Here is a 16089-nt window from a genome sequence, read left to right on the forward strand (position 1 = left end):
ATGCTAAACCACATGTAAGCATTTCAAATCCGTTCATTACACACTTTATTTTCCTTCTTATCCCAGCTAAAGCTACCTTCCGCAAATGAGCTTCTTGTGTATTTTATTTCCTATTACAAAACATTCCACTATTCGCCTCCACTCTAAAGGACACTTCAGAGAGAAATCTTTTCAACAACAACTAAAAATCCTTTCAAATAGAATGATTCATTCTGAGATGCAAAGGTACAAAAAAGCTCCAAGACTAGTGCGCCATTTACCGGACCCATAATTCCACACATTTGTCTATCCCGTCAAGCGTGTGTAAAGTGTGCATATAAAGGCACACGCGGTATCGACAGTATCTTCATCTGTGTCCTTCAGTTGCGAAACCTTGGAATTGGTAACTGTGCAGCTTCAAATGCAATTTTTTCTCACAGACGAACAAAAACCCTCGGAAATAAATAACGCTCGCGGCGCTTACATTCTTGCACGATGCACGATGCGCAAGAGTTACTGTAAGTACGGAAACAATAAATGCTGGCAAACTAAAAAGAAGACACGGATTTTGCCTCTTCCAACACTCTTAGTCTCAGTCTAAAGTCAAACAAACTGAGAGAAAAAAAAGAAAAATACAAAACACAATCGAATCCGTTGTAAGGAATGCTATAAAATGGATGGAAATGCTAACAAACGCAAATATAACTGTCACCAGGGATAGCTAGTCCGTTGGCCTTGCGAAACGGAACGAGGCTCCGGGACTGCCGAGACGTCATCTCGTATCCAACCCAAAAACCCCGGTTTAGACAAGATTTGCCTTCATTTTGCATTTGTGCTCATGCTCATCATCCTCGGCCAGTACCATTTCGTGCGACATTCTCACCGGTACTATTACGGACAAGTTTGTCTAGCTAGTCTGGCCGCTGCGCTACTCTTGAAGCACGGTAAAAGAAAAATATGTTAGACATACTACATTTTTTATCAAAACCTTCGTAGCCACCAAGCAAGGAAGTGGAAGCGAATGGAGAATGAGCATTGTTTCACGCACCAGTTCCTGTTCCTAGCCCCATAGGATAGTATGTTTGGGTTTCTTTTCGGAGGAGTTTCAGCATAATGATGACGAGACAGTGGGCCACAGACACCAAATAAAACAGCAATGCGTAGGAATGGGTCCAGAGAGGGTTAACAAACTTCAGGGCGTGATAAAACCTTACTTCCCCCCCAATTCCGCACCCCGAGCCTTGCTACTTCCGGACACTGTTTCCTTCGATTTGTGTCGCACATATACTCCCGTCAAAGTATGCAAATTACGGCAAATAAATTCTCAAACCCCTTCCCACAAGAAAAGTTCTGCTCGTCTCGTTTGTTTTTTTTCTTATGGAGTGTGTCTGCAATGTAGCGTACGGCAGCTAACCACAAACGGGTTCACCTGCGTTACAGGACGTTACGGTTCTTCAACTCGAGATGTAAAAATAAAACAGGTGAAAACGGAAGACACAGACTGGCACAAAATAGCTAGCATGTTAAATAATCAAAAAGTCATTCCTTCCGCCGACATCGTCACCATCATCGTTCATGTCACTTAGTCAGAGTCCGGGGCCATGTTATCGCGCACAACCATCTTAGACCGAGCGCCCAAACAATTGGGGTCCATTGTACCCAGGGTCCCTTCCAGCCCACAGGGAAACATCCTTATCGTGATATGATGTGCATCAACATACCTTCGCTCATCATCAGAGGCCATTCCCCGCGTTGATGATCCACACACACACACCCTGCCCACATATGCTCATCAACAACTCTTCAGTAAAATCATTCCCATCTCCCAACAACGGCGCATGTATCATAAAAAAATAAGGCCGAGATTTTATGACAATTGATAGGTAAAAGGAACGATACGCATGAATAACACGGAGAAGATGTGTATTAAATTTACATACCTTTCGCTTCATACTTCACTTCATTTCGCGGTTCCAGTTCGCTGCGTCCGTGCCCCTTACACAAGGGCGTGGATTTATTGCTAAGCTATCAATTTTGTCGATGGGTAATGAATTTCCATCCCTAACCTAAAGCTAATAACTGCTTTTAAAAAAAAGGAACGATAAGTATCACCACCTTCTCGCTTGAAGTATGCGCGTGAAAGTTGTGGTTGCATCCCAAAACAAAGAAAGCTCTACTTTCTCGGTCACCTTGCACATGGCTGGCCGGTATCTTTCCCGGTAATTCAATTATGAGTGTCAATTTGCCGACCCGAAGTACGTCTTAAAATAATAATTTGCCCCATTCTGGACACCATTTTCAGTCGTTCAGTGTGGTCGCAATTGTCGGTTACTTTTCGTTGCTTTATCATAACCTCGGGAATCTTCGAAACCACCCTGGACGCGCCTTTGCTGCACCACAATTGCACTATTCGGACTGGGGCGGTCATAAATTCGGTTTTTATTTTGTGTGCGATTTCAAATGCGATTTAGCGTGAAATGATTATTTCAGGAAAATAATTCATCTATCAATATTTTGATATTAAAATTTCATTTTCCCGTTCGTCGCTTATTACTGTGAAAGTCTCCACCTATTATTATTATTAATTTTAATGAGTGTTTCAGTCACGCAGTTCCACAGCTTCGTTCGATAAAAAATTTGAAAATAAATTAAATATTTCTCTAGTCTTTAGAATAGACTAGAATAGATAGACTCTGTTTAGATAAAAACAGCGACCTTCATCAAACGTTGCTTTTGATAACCATGAAATATAGCCAGAAATATATTCTTCTCTTAGGTTATTGAACATTTTTGGTTTTTCTACTTTTTAATTACCTTTAGTGGGTCGTTCGTACGAGCATTATTTTCGTATGGGTTTCGATACCCCATTCTGTCGTGTTGAACGCCTCCTAAAACAACTTTATTATGTTATAATAACATAAATTTATGTTATATAACATAAATTATGTTAATTGTTAATGTTAATGTTAATTATGTTAATTAAAGACAAAGAATGCTGTCTCTAAATATAAAAGATTGGACCTCAGTTTATTAACTAGAGGTCAGAATCGACAGAAAAACTGTGACCAAATATTAATCAAACGAACAAAATAAGTTAAATTAATGGATAAATGACACGAAAAGAACTAACGAACACCCTTTTTTAACTAACTTTTAGGCTTGTTTATTGTCATAGTTACTTCTAATGTGGAGAAAGCGCTGATAGATTCAAAAGCATACCTTACTAAAAATTTATTTTATATCAAAAAACAAATAAAAATCATTATTTACTAACATAATTCCATTAATATTTTTACAGAAGTCTCATGTTAACGGTCTTTTACAGAAGTCTTTTACACGGTGTTGCAGAAGTCTTCTAACCCGCTCAAGCTTGAGCTCCGTCGTGCAGACGACCTAAAACAATTTTACGGGCTGGGTCGTCCGATGCCATTCGAATGACATTTACAAACTTTAAGTTAATATAAGTAATTCTTCAAAAAAAAAGAACATTCCACATGATTTAAAACCCTTATTGATGCAACAATAAAAATTTCTAACCGCGATTTGTTCCATGGCTGTCCCATAGTGCATTTGGACTCTCGATCATAATTTAGTCATCCGGCCGGTGTTTCGGAACGTAACTTTTGCACCACACTCCCTGGCAGTTTGGGGCGAGATTGTAAAGTTTAATAGCAGATTTTTTTTATGACGCTTTCAGAAAAGCGCTTTTCTATCCCGTTCGAATATTTTTATTGCTTCAAAGTTTATTTTCATGATATTCCTATGTTTGAAGCTCACGGTGTGGTGGATGGAGTTCTGCCCCCAAAGTCCTGAGTGCCTGATGGACACTGTCAGGCAACAGGTCTATCGTGTGCTGGTTCAAAGATAGAGTAGAAAAGTGAATAGTGAAAGTTTTAACCAAATTATCAAACCTTTCTCAAGATCGTTGCTCATTTTGCTGGTGATAGAGTGGCCAGGCTATGTTTCTCTTTCGCAACCGCACCCGGAAGTAAATAGATTGTCAATGGTAAAACAAACACTTGAAGCAGTAAGTACTGTTCTCCTTTTCTCCTGTTCCACACTCTTCTACTATGGTCCTCTAGTATCGTGGGTAAATAATATCTTAAATTCAGCCACCAGATTTAGTGGATCACTGTCTCTCGAACTCCCCTAGAGCTTTTGGTTATTCGTGAAGGTGTCTCCAACAATATCGGGTACTCTTTTGTCCAACTACCTGGGGAAACGAAAGAAAATACTAGACGACATTTACATACACCTAACGAGCTGTCAGCGGTAATCCATCCATGCAATCTAGAATGTGTTACAGAGAGAAGGAACAAAAAATAGTTTACCATTCAAAATAAACCCAAAACAGACACAAAAAAAAACGAATAAATCTTCTGTATTTCTTTGGGCATTCTGTATCACCATGCACATCTCAAGCTTTTGCTGTGATAAACATGCACCATGACGTATACATCTTCTTTCTGGTGAAACGTACCATCTATCTATCTATCTAGCTATGCCCGTGCGTTCCTGGAAGCTAGTTCCCGGTTGTTCTGCTGTAAACACGGAGTGCGTCATGATGCTTCCGCCCGTGTAGCTTCGTTGGCACGCGATTTACGCGAACGCGTTAGTGTAAATCGAAATTGAACGAGTTGCGGAGTGAGTGACAAAGTGAACAGAATACAATATAGTAAAAAAAATACCCCTTATTCGTTGATAGTAGTGTACTACCACTCACTACTTATACGCTTGCAGGTAAGGATCTTACGCCAAAACAGTGTTGTTCGGAATCACGATCTGGAAAGATAAATTCTCTCCCGAGTCGCACCATTGTGGTGTGGATGAAATGGTGGAAAATGAAAAGCAAAACACATCTTCCGGACTGCCGGAAGCTTAACGTCACTGAAGAACTGTGGGCACTATTCCCAGCACAACCGTTTTCTCTCCCCCCAAAAATTCAAAACCTTTGGATCCGAGGATCTTTCTTCCCAACCAAGGGCATCCGCTTGCGTGTGAGCGAACGTATGTGTGAGTCATGTTTCGTCGGAGATAAATTATTCGCACACCCGCTTCGAGATTTCCCGTACGCGCGCGCCACCACCTATTTGTGCGAAAACGGAAATCAAGAAATGCATAAGAAAGCTGCACTTCCTGCATTTCGGTGCATGGTTTACCCTGCTTTCCCCTTCCTTACCGATGTGACGTTGCAGCGGGGCACATTTCATTTCTGCCGGATACAACCATCAGCCCTCTGCCCTTTCCCGGTACCCGGATGAGCGATGGAAGAAAACGCTAACTCTTTCGCTTCATTTCTCGCTCTATAAATAATCTAAGCTCGGTGCATTTTCATTGCATCCGTCTGTCTTGCCGTTTAAAAGCGATGCAGTTTTGGTTCGGTACCGCCCGGCTGTCGGAACCTCCTGTCGTCACATTATTACTGCCATGTTTTTTTTTTGGTATTTATCCTTTTTCTATCGCATGTTTTTTTTTGTTTTTTTTTGCTTCTTTTCCTGAGATAAAGATAAAGGAACGAAGCTGATGCAACTTACCACGCATCAATCCGGGAGTGAAGTCAAAGAAACAAAGTTTTTCCATTATGTGCTCATAACCGCAACTCAACATTGCAATTGCAACACATTTCAGCAATACTGATGCACTACTGAATGCATTCTGTACGAAAGCAGAAAAAACAATAAAGCAATCAACAAAACACACTAAATGGGCTAATTTGTTACTTTGCGGCAACTAAAAAAAACATGTCATATGTTTGTAACAAACTCCCGAAGAAGATCTCCTTTTTTGACGTGTTCTGGTGAGTTGTAAAATTATTAAAAATTATCATGTGAATTTTTGTACCATTTGCCAACGTTCCAAAGCTTTTCCATCGCACCAACTTTACGACATTTTCACAAACAAAGGCACATCTTTCACTTATTACTTACGACGAGTGGATGCACATCGTGCATGAAATTCTTTCGCCAAATAAAAAGCAAACGGCTTTGGATTGGAAACTTTTGAAGGCCTTCTTTCGCTAAAGTAGTCACTAAAGTTGAGATTGATGCGCGTTTGCCATCCTTCCAGAGCATGTTCCATCATCAGCAAAAGATTGGAAGTAACTACAGTGGTGATTATTGAAATAAGACAAGCTATTACTGTAACGTTTATTGATTAAATATATTTTCTTTTTTGATTGGGTTTTGTTTTTAATCTAATAATACATTTAATAAACCTAATGAAAATTAAGTTAATTAGTTCAGAAGGAGATGGAGTTTAAAAATTAATTACTCATCAAAATAAGGACATCTTCTTGAAATTGTAAATTCAATAAAAAAAGGATAAAATAACAAAAAGGAATTCAATAACATAAAGGATTTTTATTATTTTAAAGATACTTCCCATGGAGTATCGTAGGTAGGTATCGTACTCTAAATAACAGAACCAAAAAACCGCATCATTGTAATCGATTTTGTTGATTCAGAACAAAATGCCTAAAAAATTTCAACCATTTAAATGATCTAAATGAATGATTTAAATGATAAATGATTAAGAATTGTTTATAAAAGTTCAAACAACGAAACGGTTGGGATTCGACACCCGAAGCTTGGTCATTTTCGGTCATTCATTTTTTGTTTTCGTGAATGATAAAAACATCGTCAGATGTAGAGCCGTGGCGATGCAGTCTATTGAAACGCAAATCCTTGAGGATATACTGATATAAGATATAATAGCTGAGAACTAATGTATTGAAAAGAAATTATCGAAATTCTAACTGAGCGGCAGAATATCAGTTGATGGTGACGATATCGGGAAGGTTGATGAGTTTTTCTACCGCTGAGAGCATGGATGATGCTCGTTCGTAACACTGGATAACAGCAGTTATGAATAATGATGCATATTTACTAACTGCTACGAGTTTTTAAGTATGATCACAATGATCATGCTTCTGCTGTCCAATAAAATAAAGAGATATGTTTAAGTTAAACCAACTTTTGGGAGATTTTTCATCGTCAAGAGACAAACTCACATTCAAATTGTTGTAACATGGCAATTAATACTTTGTTGTCCGATAACTTTATTTAAAATTTAAAAATTGAATATCATGATAAATCCTCCGTACACACAAAAAAGATCTCTACTAAGATCTCGTGATTTTCCGAATACGTGATCTCGTTATGCCATGAAGAAGATTCCCTTCAAGCTTTCTCTCCGTTACCTTCCTTACCTTCCGAAGTCATGTCCGGGGTCAGGGGCGGATCAAGCGGTACGCAAAGTAAGCGGCCGCGGGGGTCCTCAAGCTGATAGGGAGCCTCGAAGCAGCGATGATACCTAATAGATTCTTAAAGGGGTCCCGAAAGACGACAGAACAAACGGAACGGAGCTCGAGCAGAAGTCCAACAACCCCCCCCCCCCCCCCCTTCCTCCTCCTTTCGACTGCGTAGTTGTAGAGGCCCCGAGCAGGTGCAGCAGGAGCCTCCAAAAATGACTCACCCCCCGGTCAGCACTTTTCAAAATTTAGTTTATCGACAGTGCGGCCATACTTTTGGGGCCGCAATTTCCATTCCGCTTAGGGCCTTCGCCAAGCTTCATCCGCCACTGTCCGGGGTATCTCAAAGGACCGTACTAAGTCCACCAATCTTTTCTTTGTTTATTAATTACTGTTTACATTTATTCCTCCTCAGGGCTGTCTGCTGTATGTTGATGTCCTGAAAATCTGCCGATTGCCTTCAAAACGTCCTCAGTATTGTCTATGTCTGGTGTCATTTACATGTTATGTTTTTTTCCTTTGGTCGCTCATCAAAATGGATTCTGCAGAATTACTCTTCTAGCAACACTCTAGTATGTAGAGCAAGTTCTACTAAAGTCCTTGAGGTTTGGCTTGATGAGAGACTGACCTATCATTTGAATCATACACTGAATAGGACAAATAGGACACTCGGATTCATCATCCGATTGTCAGAGATCGTTGACCGCTCTCTGCCTAAAATGTCTGTACTGCTGCTAGGTTCATCCATTGATGGAATATGCTTCGGAAATTTGGTCGCCTCCTGGTGTAACGGGTGCTGCTAAAGTTAACTCACTTTGCTGTTGGCCGCTTCCTTTCTGGATATTCGGATTTTATCACTAACAAACCTATTTAATCACTTGTTTCCTTTGCCATAATACTAAAGCAATTTTTTGCTTGATTCCTCTATGTCCCACCCGACATTTATGAGATAGACCTCCACTCCTCTTTCCCATGGCTAGAGCCAGAATGGCCCTCTTCTTAGAGCACTTTCAGTTTCACTGTATTCCAATTCCTCTTCCGTCTTCATGACTCTTCACCTTCCCTGTCTTTTCTTTAGTTAAAGTACATTTCATTGCAAAACCCCACGAATGGCGGAGAATTTTTTATTAGCAAATACATTTTTATTGAATTACAGGAGTGAGCTTACTTTACTGACCATCGCTGTAAATTGTACACGAATAAAATGTTGATAAATTGAAAGTTATCACCGCCAAATTGCTGGCTGAAGACTCTAACCAGGTCGAAAGAAAACGCGTTTTTTTATTCGTGAAGAACGGCCTGGCCGTATTGATAAAGGAAAGAAAAAGCTTCTTTACCAAAACAAAAACTTTCAAAGAAATACTTTCTCAATGATTGTTACATGTAGTTTTCCATACCCGACTGATGAGTTTGTTGGCTGTTTGTTAACGTTCATTTACTTAATGATGTCGCTACTTAACGAATGCACTGACCCCGTCCATTTCTTGAGGACCACTTTCTTAACGAAGCAGTACCGAACGGGAAAAACCGCAACCGTGACATCTTAATTCGCTCGTACACATTATCACCCGGGTTTTGCGTGCAGCACGGTTCAGCGATGAGCCCGCTGAAATAATGCAGATTCCTTGTATCGGGGTTTTAGCGGATAAGGCGACCACGACAACGGCAACGACGACGACTAGGCGATAGTATCTTTTCACGCTCGAGAGAAGACCAAGCCGCAACCACACAGCTAGCGACACGCAGAAGGTGTATACTCTTGGCTCGGCTTTCGCACCATAGCGACCCCACCAGCGAAATCCTTTGCGAACAACGATGCAAATGCATTATGCTTCTTGCACCTTCCAACCCCATTTTCCATTCGCTCATACTGCGTAGGGATGGGTGGATTACATCCTCCGTAAACTTAAATTCCAAATCCTCTCAAGAGAGCGTGGGATAGCAGAGCCATCTTACATCGTCTTGAGTGTTGGCGTTACGGTTGGTTTGATGAAGGAGTAGGCAGAAGAAGATTGCATTTCCTTACAAGGTTCATTTTTGCTTTTATCAAATCACCACCAAAGCGCACATCTTAAAGGCTCTGCACAAGTGGAAACAAAGCGGATTTCTATTAAAAAATAATCTCTCCTACTGTGCAAATGAAATCCAGTGCCACACACATTTGCGCCACAAAGCACCAGTCAATCATTTACCTCCGAAATCGAACAGCAGGATCTTTGTACTCAAAAATGCATCCGCAACTGCAAATGCAGCAGTTCTGCATTTCGGTCAATTATTCATCCATCCATCCGTCTGATTCACCATCTGTCCGAACGGTGCACAACACGGTGACGGACACGGTCGACAGGACACACAAGAGAAAGAATTCATTCCTTTAACGAGCTGAAGCAAATTCGTCTCTAGACTGCCACATAGCCACTTGTCAGGTCTTCACAGATGGAATACAAGAAATGCAAATTACCACTATGAAACTGATGGATGATACCAGTTCGTAAGCAACTATCAGCAAACAAACAAAAAAAATCTGGTATCTATAGCTTCTCCATACCTAAAATAGATTTAACTTCCGCCTCTGATTCGGTTCGGACATACGAAATATCGCTCGATGTGATCGTCTACAATTGCTGCTTAGCCTTGCTAACGTTTGAACGAAAGCCTCCGGAATAACGGATGATAGATTCACTCTTAACCTACAAATATACACGACAATGGCATCATGCGCTTCGAAGAAAAATCGCCATTTTGATCGGATGAATTATTGCTTACCATTGCAACCGGAACTGGCAACTGCGCCCGAGCCCAGCTGCTAAAAGTGTTGCTCCGTTTTCTCAACCAGTCACACTACGACTGCTGCATGGCTTCAGGAACGGTGTTTTTTGTGTTTTGTTTTGTGTCTGTGCCCTTGCCACGTCTAACAATTTTCTAATGGTTCATCGCACAGTTGATAGCACACTTTGAGAGCACCGGGCCACTGGACAGCACCGGTGAAGTGAAAAACACCGGCACAGGTAAATATTCCCGAACCCCAAAATGTTCGTCCGAAAATCCTGTCGGAAGCTAATGAAAAATGCAATTCTTCTCTTGTACTGCCCTCGAACGTTCTGCTGCCAGCTTTTTTCCCCCCAGGTTCCTCGTATTTATTCGTGATATATTTAACCTTTTGCTGACCACCGTGTGTGTGCAGCGAGCGAAGAAATTGGCTACTTTATCCCCAGTATTCCATCACAAATTGTTCATCTAAAAGTTCCCCCAAAAGCTGAAATTGGAAGGGAATCCACACCCGAGCAGGGACGGAAAAATTTAAACAAACGAACGAAACGAATTGTAGAATGGGTTTTTGTGATTTCTTTGTGTGTTTCTTTATTTGCTCCGCCGTGGAGCGTGGAATGAATGTGAGGGAAATAAAAAACAAAACGAACGTAACAGGAAATAAAACACAGTAACACTATTCCTATGGGTCACATCCAGCATGGGACTACTACAGTATTGTATTATCACCACAGGAAGTAAAAAGACGGTGAGATCTTCTGTGTGCAATGGTGCAGCAGCAGCAAATGCGAAAACTCCTTTCTCAGTGCGTATAACGTTCGATAGCTTATTTGTTTTTTGTTTGCAATAATTTGACTACAATTGACACCGTTTTGGCTGCCCTTTTTTCCTCTAGGGCTGTTTTGTTTAAGTCGACTGACCAGTGCGCTGTTGCTGTTGCTGGGTGTAGATAAGCATACCGGCAGCTACAAACAGTCCCACCAACAGATAGCTACCCTCGATGGCACCGACGAAACGGCGTACAGCATCCAGCAACCATCGCAACAGCCAGTTCCACGATCCACTAGAGGGTTCCACCGTCAGCCGGAAGTTCATCTGTTTAAGCTTTTCCCGCAGATGGGTATCGTCTTGCGAGAACACGTTGAAATAGTCGGTCAGTCTTTCCCGCGTCCAGAAATCACCATCCGCAAACGATGTGTACGAAAATCGATACAAAGAGGTGCGGATGTACTTCGGTGCTTGCGCTGGGATGTGATGCCCATCGAGAAGATCCAGTACCGGACGCTGATGTTCGAGCAACCGTTGGATCAACGGATAAACCCACTTCTGTGCATCGGTTTTCGAACCGGAACCGTCGTAAAATTTGAAATCGAACCGTGGGAAATAAAGCCACCCGTACGGTAACGATGAGGTACGCTCGATCGTCCACGGTTTGTACTGAAAGCCGTACTCGTGCCAGGTACCGTTAAGATCGTCCGAATATTCGAGAATAATTTCCCGCCTCATCGGGCGCATCTTCGTTAGGTGGCGTCCGTACTGGTTGACCACGTACAGGCTGTGCAGACCACCGTAGGCGCGTGTCATCACGGGCGAAGTGATGGAGGTGCTCGGCAACAATCGGGAGTGTGGCACAATCGACATGAAGAACACGGTGAACGCAACGATGGTGGATATGAGCAGACCGAGATTTTTCGAAAATTGTCGCATACCATCGGCCTGGAATTGGAAATATAATATGGGGGGAGGGAAAAGGCATCCAAAATTATAATCAAAATTTCTACCCAATTAATTCACGGACTTACCAAACTTCCCACGCTATCCTGGGAGGAGAGAAGCCTCAAGAACTTTCTAACCATGAGTACAAATACAAGCAACGGTGCGGCTCGTATCATCGTTTGCATAAAGTTCAGATACTGGTCACGCGAAAACGATGGCTTAAACGTAAGTTGACCTTCGTCCGAAGATCCAATGCTGAAACAAAGCCACGATCCTGCGATCATCAGCAAACCGATCACCTTTACAAGTCGTCCACCGTATCGATCAGCATCGACAGTTTTCGGTTGATTATGTCCCTTGCCACGTGAAGATCGTCGTGCTTCATCGGAAATCCGTTCGTTCAGCCATACAACTATTCCATCTTCGTCGTCCAACAGTGTGAGCAGCAGGGTTAGCACAAGTGGCGATAAAAATCCATAATTTCCACACCCGATTATGTTTAGGTGAAGGAATACATGCCACCAAAGGGCGAAACGGCGTACCGCTTTGCTCGGTGCGAAGAACAGCCACGGGACGACCAGTTCGCTCAGATATACGTAGATTGTGCTGGCGCGATGAAACGCATCCGGCAGCTGATACGTGTACCAGCTGTAGGACGTAGGCAGTGGCATCGTTTCGTAGTGGCGCTTCAACCCATCCAGTGACCACCAGAGTGGACAACCGCTGGCTAACTTCACCGAGCCGGAAGCGAACATAAATCGAAATACGAGCCACTTCAGTAGCAGCAGCGCGATATCCTCCATCGGATGTCGACGATCGGTTAGGCGGGTCGGGGCAAGCAGTATGCAGAGGAATCCGGCCTCCAGCAGTAGATGATCGGCCTGCTGACGGAAGGACTGTGATATCTGGACCAGCGAAAAGTACACCGACCACATCACGATGAAGCTAACCAGCCGGCAATGGGCCCGGGTGATGAGTCCGAGAAAGGCGACGGTTGCACCCACCAGACACAACAAATCAATTGCCTCGTGCCCATCGCCCAGTCCAAGGAAGGGTCCGAGCTGGAGCAGACTTAGCCGCTCCTTAAGCGTACCATTAGCCAGAATCCGGCTCGCCGGAAGAATGCCCGCATCTCCGTACAGTCCTGTGAAGAGAAATCAATCCGTGGAAAACAAAACCCGGCCCCAAAGCGGATCCCCACACCCCGCCCGGGAACGAAGCTTGGATTAATCGAAGCGCTCTAATGGATTCTGACATGTCGTGATGATGGCACGAAGATACACGGTAGTTCTGTGAGGCAGTCAACGGTGACGCGGACAAGGGGTGAAGGCGCGGAATCGATTACCAAGTTTCTTCTCAAATTGAGAGATAATTAAATTACATCATTCGTATTCGCATTCACATTCGCTTCGGTGCACACGTCGGCGCACGGTCAAGGGTATGGGAACCATTTCTCCCGGAATCAAATTGCCGATGATGATGGCTGAACAGTGTATCCATTTCAGGCGTTCCTTCCTTATCATCCCTTCCAATCCCCCCCCAAAAGTCCCATGGCCCCAAAGAAGACCGTTTCAAGATCATTTATACTGTTTTCTTCCATTTGTGCGCTGTGTCTCTTGCAGGTCGTCCCAACACCGTGAACCATTAAGGTTAGTTTGAAATCATTGATTTCTAATTCCCAATGTGATGACCGGTCAACGTTCGTCACCGCTCCGCAGGGAGTCCGGATTGAAGTCCGGAGGGAGTCCGGAGGAAAAGATGATGATGATGGGATTTTCTAGCACGTATTAAGAATGAGCAGAATTTTGACCGACACACCGATTGGAAGAAGGTTTGTTTGCTATAATGCTCGTAGCAAAAAAAAATAAATTACTACCTAATTTGCCATCGACTAGTATAATGGAGAGACACAGGGATTTATTGAATTAGATCATAAACTCAATTACCAAACCACACTAGCCGCACATTTCTTTAAGCAGTTTGTCTCGTTTGAATTTCCTATCAACTTCATCTTGTTTGTGGCAGGCAAGATATTAAAACATTTTTAAATGTTTGTTGCGTACAGGGAATTGAAGCTGTTTCGAGGGAGTCTAGGGAATACTTTAACAAACGAAACTATCATCTTTGTGTGAAATCATACATTTTTCAGATTAAATAAGAAGTTGTTAAGTGACGAAACTACAGGCCTTTATGAAAGTATCTTTAGGGATTATTGAACTTTAAAAACATAGAGACAATCAGTGAAGGATTTACATTTTGGCCAGCCATAAGCGGACGTGCAGGACCCTAAGCGGGAAAACCGCTGTAAAATGCTTGGATTGAGAAAATATGTTTGCATTTATACACTTACACTACACTTTAAAGATCGCTACAGTTTGACTAAAATTTATAGGTACATAATTGACTAAATATATGTTTCAAAAGAACGAAACAAAATTAGTCAAAGCGATACGTAATTATGCGAATGGCTTATCCAAAAAATGCCATTTATCGTACTGTTGTAAGCGATATCAATGTCAAACTAGAATGTGACAAATTAATTTCTGCTTTAAAATATATTTTTTTGTAATGGTTAGACGAAAAGTGTTGAAAAAATATTTTTAAAAACCACCAAATTCCACGCATCCCTGGCGAAAAGCACAAAATTAACCGACCGAGCAAGGAAGCGTTTCTGTCTCGAAGCGTTTGATGAAGCGTTTTGCTTTGCTGCTGTTTTTGCTACATGGGACACTCTCCGCGGTTGCTGAGTGACTTCACCACTACAAACAAAATCATTCCACAGCAACACCGCACACAATCATTGCCGGGGGTAATGAAATCGATACACAGCAAAAGAATTTTGGGACCTTTTTTGGTTTCTCCGGTTGCTTACTTACCTTCAGCTTGACAATAAAATCCAACAAAAGCCATCAGGTAAACGGCACACATCGAACGTAGCAGCAAATTCCGTACCCGTGGCACATCATCGGGCTCCTGCGACCTTGGTTCACTGTTTGCCTTCTCCATGTTTTTTTGATGCTCGTAAAATTTTACCCGTGCAACAGTTTGCCTAAATGTCCACAGCCCAACATGCGCGATATTGCACTGTCTTAATTATTTACTTCTGTAAAATAGAAAAGGAAAACATTTTAGCACACACCGTTTCCGCACTAGTTAAAACCGCGAATGCACAAGTTTCTACGAAACCGAGTGGTACCGAAACCAAAACAATAACATAACCTATATAAAAAAGCCCGGGAACTCACGGGACGCTCACGCCGCACCGATGTCAAAAAGACGTCGTTTCGAGGAATAAATACTAACTAACTTTTACGAACCAAATTTTAACTGATTATGATAATTTACCGGTCTGGATGTTGTTTGCACTGATTAAAACCACCTGGCCCAGGTCGCTACTGGATAGCAAATGGTACGCGTGCGCTTGTACCGTTCAATTTCATTGTACGGCGTTGGTCCCCGGCACCGGTATCGATTGATAATCAGGAAGAAAATTGATACACGTCGTAATACTGATACTCCAGAACGCAATGGACAAGAACCGCAATCTAACACTGTCTCGCTGGACACAGAAAACCATTCACTCCCTCCACGAGTGTTATCTAATCAACCATTCACACATGGTTATGGTTGAGTGGGTACTTCCACTTTTGCTATCAAATAAGGGGTTGCTGGATTCTGCATCTGATGCTAATCCACAGTTCGCAGTAGGCGTGATCGCCGGGATAGGAGCGCTTATTTTCCTGAAGCAAAATCAACAGAGATAACCAAAGAAAACCTTAGCAAAGGAGGAAGAACAATCGAAGCAACCACAATTGAACGAAATTTCGTTCCTGCACCTCACATAAAACAAACACAAATACACACAACATATCGTTTTACTACATTTTTTATTCTTTTATCAATGTAGCCAACTCCTTTACACGGTATTGTATCTCCTGCAGCATTTAACGTGCTCTTGCGCGTCTTACAATTCTAATATATCGTATTGTACATCTTAATCTAATGCGTTTAGGCGAATATAACGGCTCGCACCAATCATATACAACCACTTAAATTTCTGATAACGTTGTTGCCATACTGGAAGCCTCACTTCAATGTAGGCTTCCAAATATGGCAACACGTATCAGATTGATGGAGTAGAACGTTTCCATACACGTTGATGAAATACATCCTCGTTGGCGATGCGGCTACGACTCTGACCTCCTCAAACCGATCCTTCTGTAATACAGAAAACACATTTGATTAGAATAACGTAAAATCATAGGTTAAATATCCAACAAGGATTAACAGAACACACACACACACGTACCTAGAGCACTCAGTTCGGCGTCTTGTTGTGGAGAAAGGGTAGAGATGAGCAGATTCCCGCACCGGAT

The 16089-nt window shown here is 42.2% G+C and overlaps 1 protein-coding gene across 3 annotated transcripts; it reads right to left on the bottom strand.

The window, feature by feature from the left end:
* Window positions 1-10557: 10557 nt before the first annotated feature.
* On the bottom strand, window positions 10558-15262 carry LOC125770159 (lipase maturation factor 2-like). 3 transcript variants are annotated; one of them, XM_049439504.1, is made up of 4 exons: window positions 15059-15262; window positions 14590-14816; window positions 11800-12857; window positions 10558-11713 (listed from the first exon to the last, which is right to left on the bottom strand). In XM_049439504.1, the coding sequence occupies exons 2-4, from the start codon at window positions 14717-14719 to the stop codon at window positions 10904-10906; spliced, it is 1998 nt and encodes a 665-aa protein (XP_049295461.1). In that variant the 5' UTR covers window positions 14720-14816; window positions 15059-15262; the 3' UTR covers window positions 10558-10903. The 3 variants fall into 3 exon arrangements, with proteins under 3 accessions (XP_049295461.1, XP_049295462.1, XP_049295460.1); XM_049439505.1 differs by having other exon boundaries at window positions 14933-15262; XM_049439503.1 differs by having other exon boundaries at window positions 14959-15261.
* Between the last annotated feature and the right edge of the window lie 827 nt (window positions 15263-16089).

The sequence above is a fragment of the Anopheles funestus genome, chromosome 3RL, assembly GCF_943734845.2.
Source record: "Anopheles funestus chromosome 3RL, idAnoFuneDA-416_04, whole genome shotgun sequence".
In the NCBI taxonomy this organism is placed as follows: Eukaryota; Metazoa; Arthropoda; class Insecta; order Diptera; family Culicidae; genus Anopheles; species Anopheles funestus.

Bases quoted from the DNA above. Each gene is read 5' to 3' on its own strand.
- LOC125770159 (XM_049439504.1), bottom strand. From the start codon at position 14,719: ATGGAGAAGGCAAACAGTGAACCAAGGTCGCAGGAGCCCGATGATGTG. The intron at 12,858-14,589 runs GTAAGTAAGCAA...TTCTCTTCACAG, and splicing joins ATTTTATTGTCAAGCTGAAG to GACTGTACGGAGATGCGGGC. The intron at 11,714-11,799 runs GTAAGTCCGTGA...TTCCAATTCCAG, and splicing joins AGGATAGCGTGGGAAGTTTG to GCCGATGGTATGCGACAATT.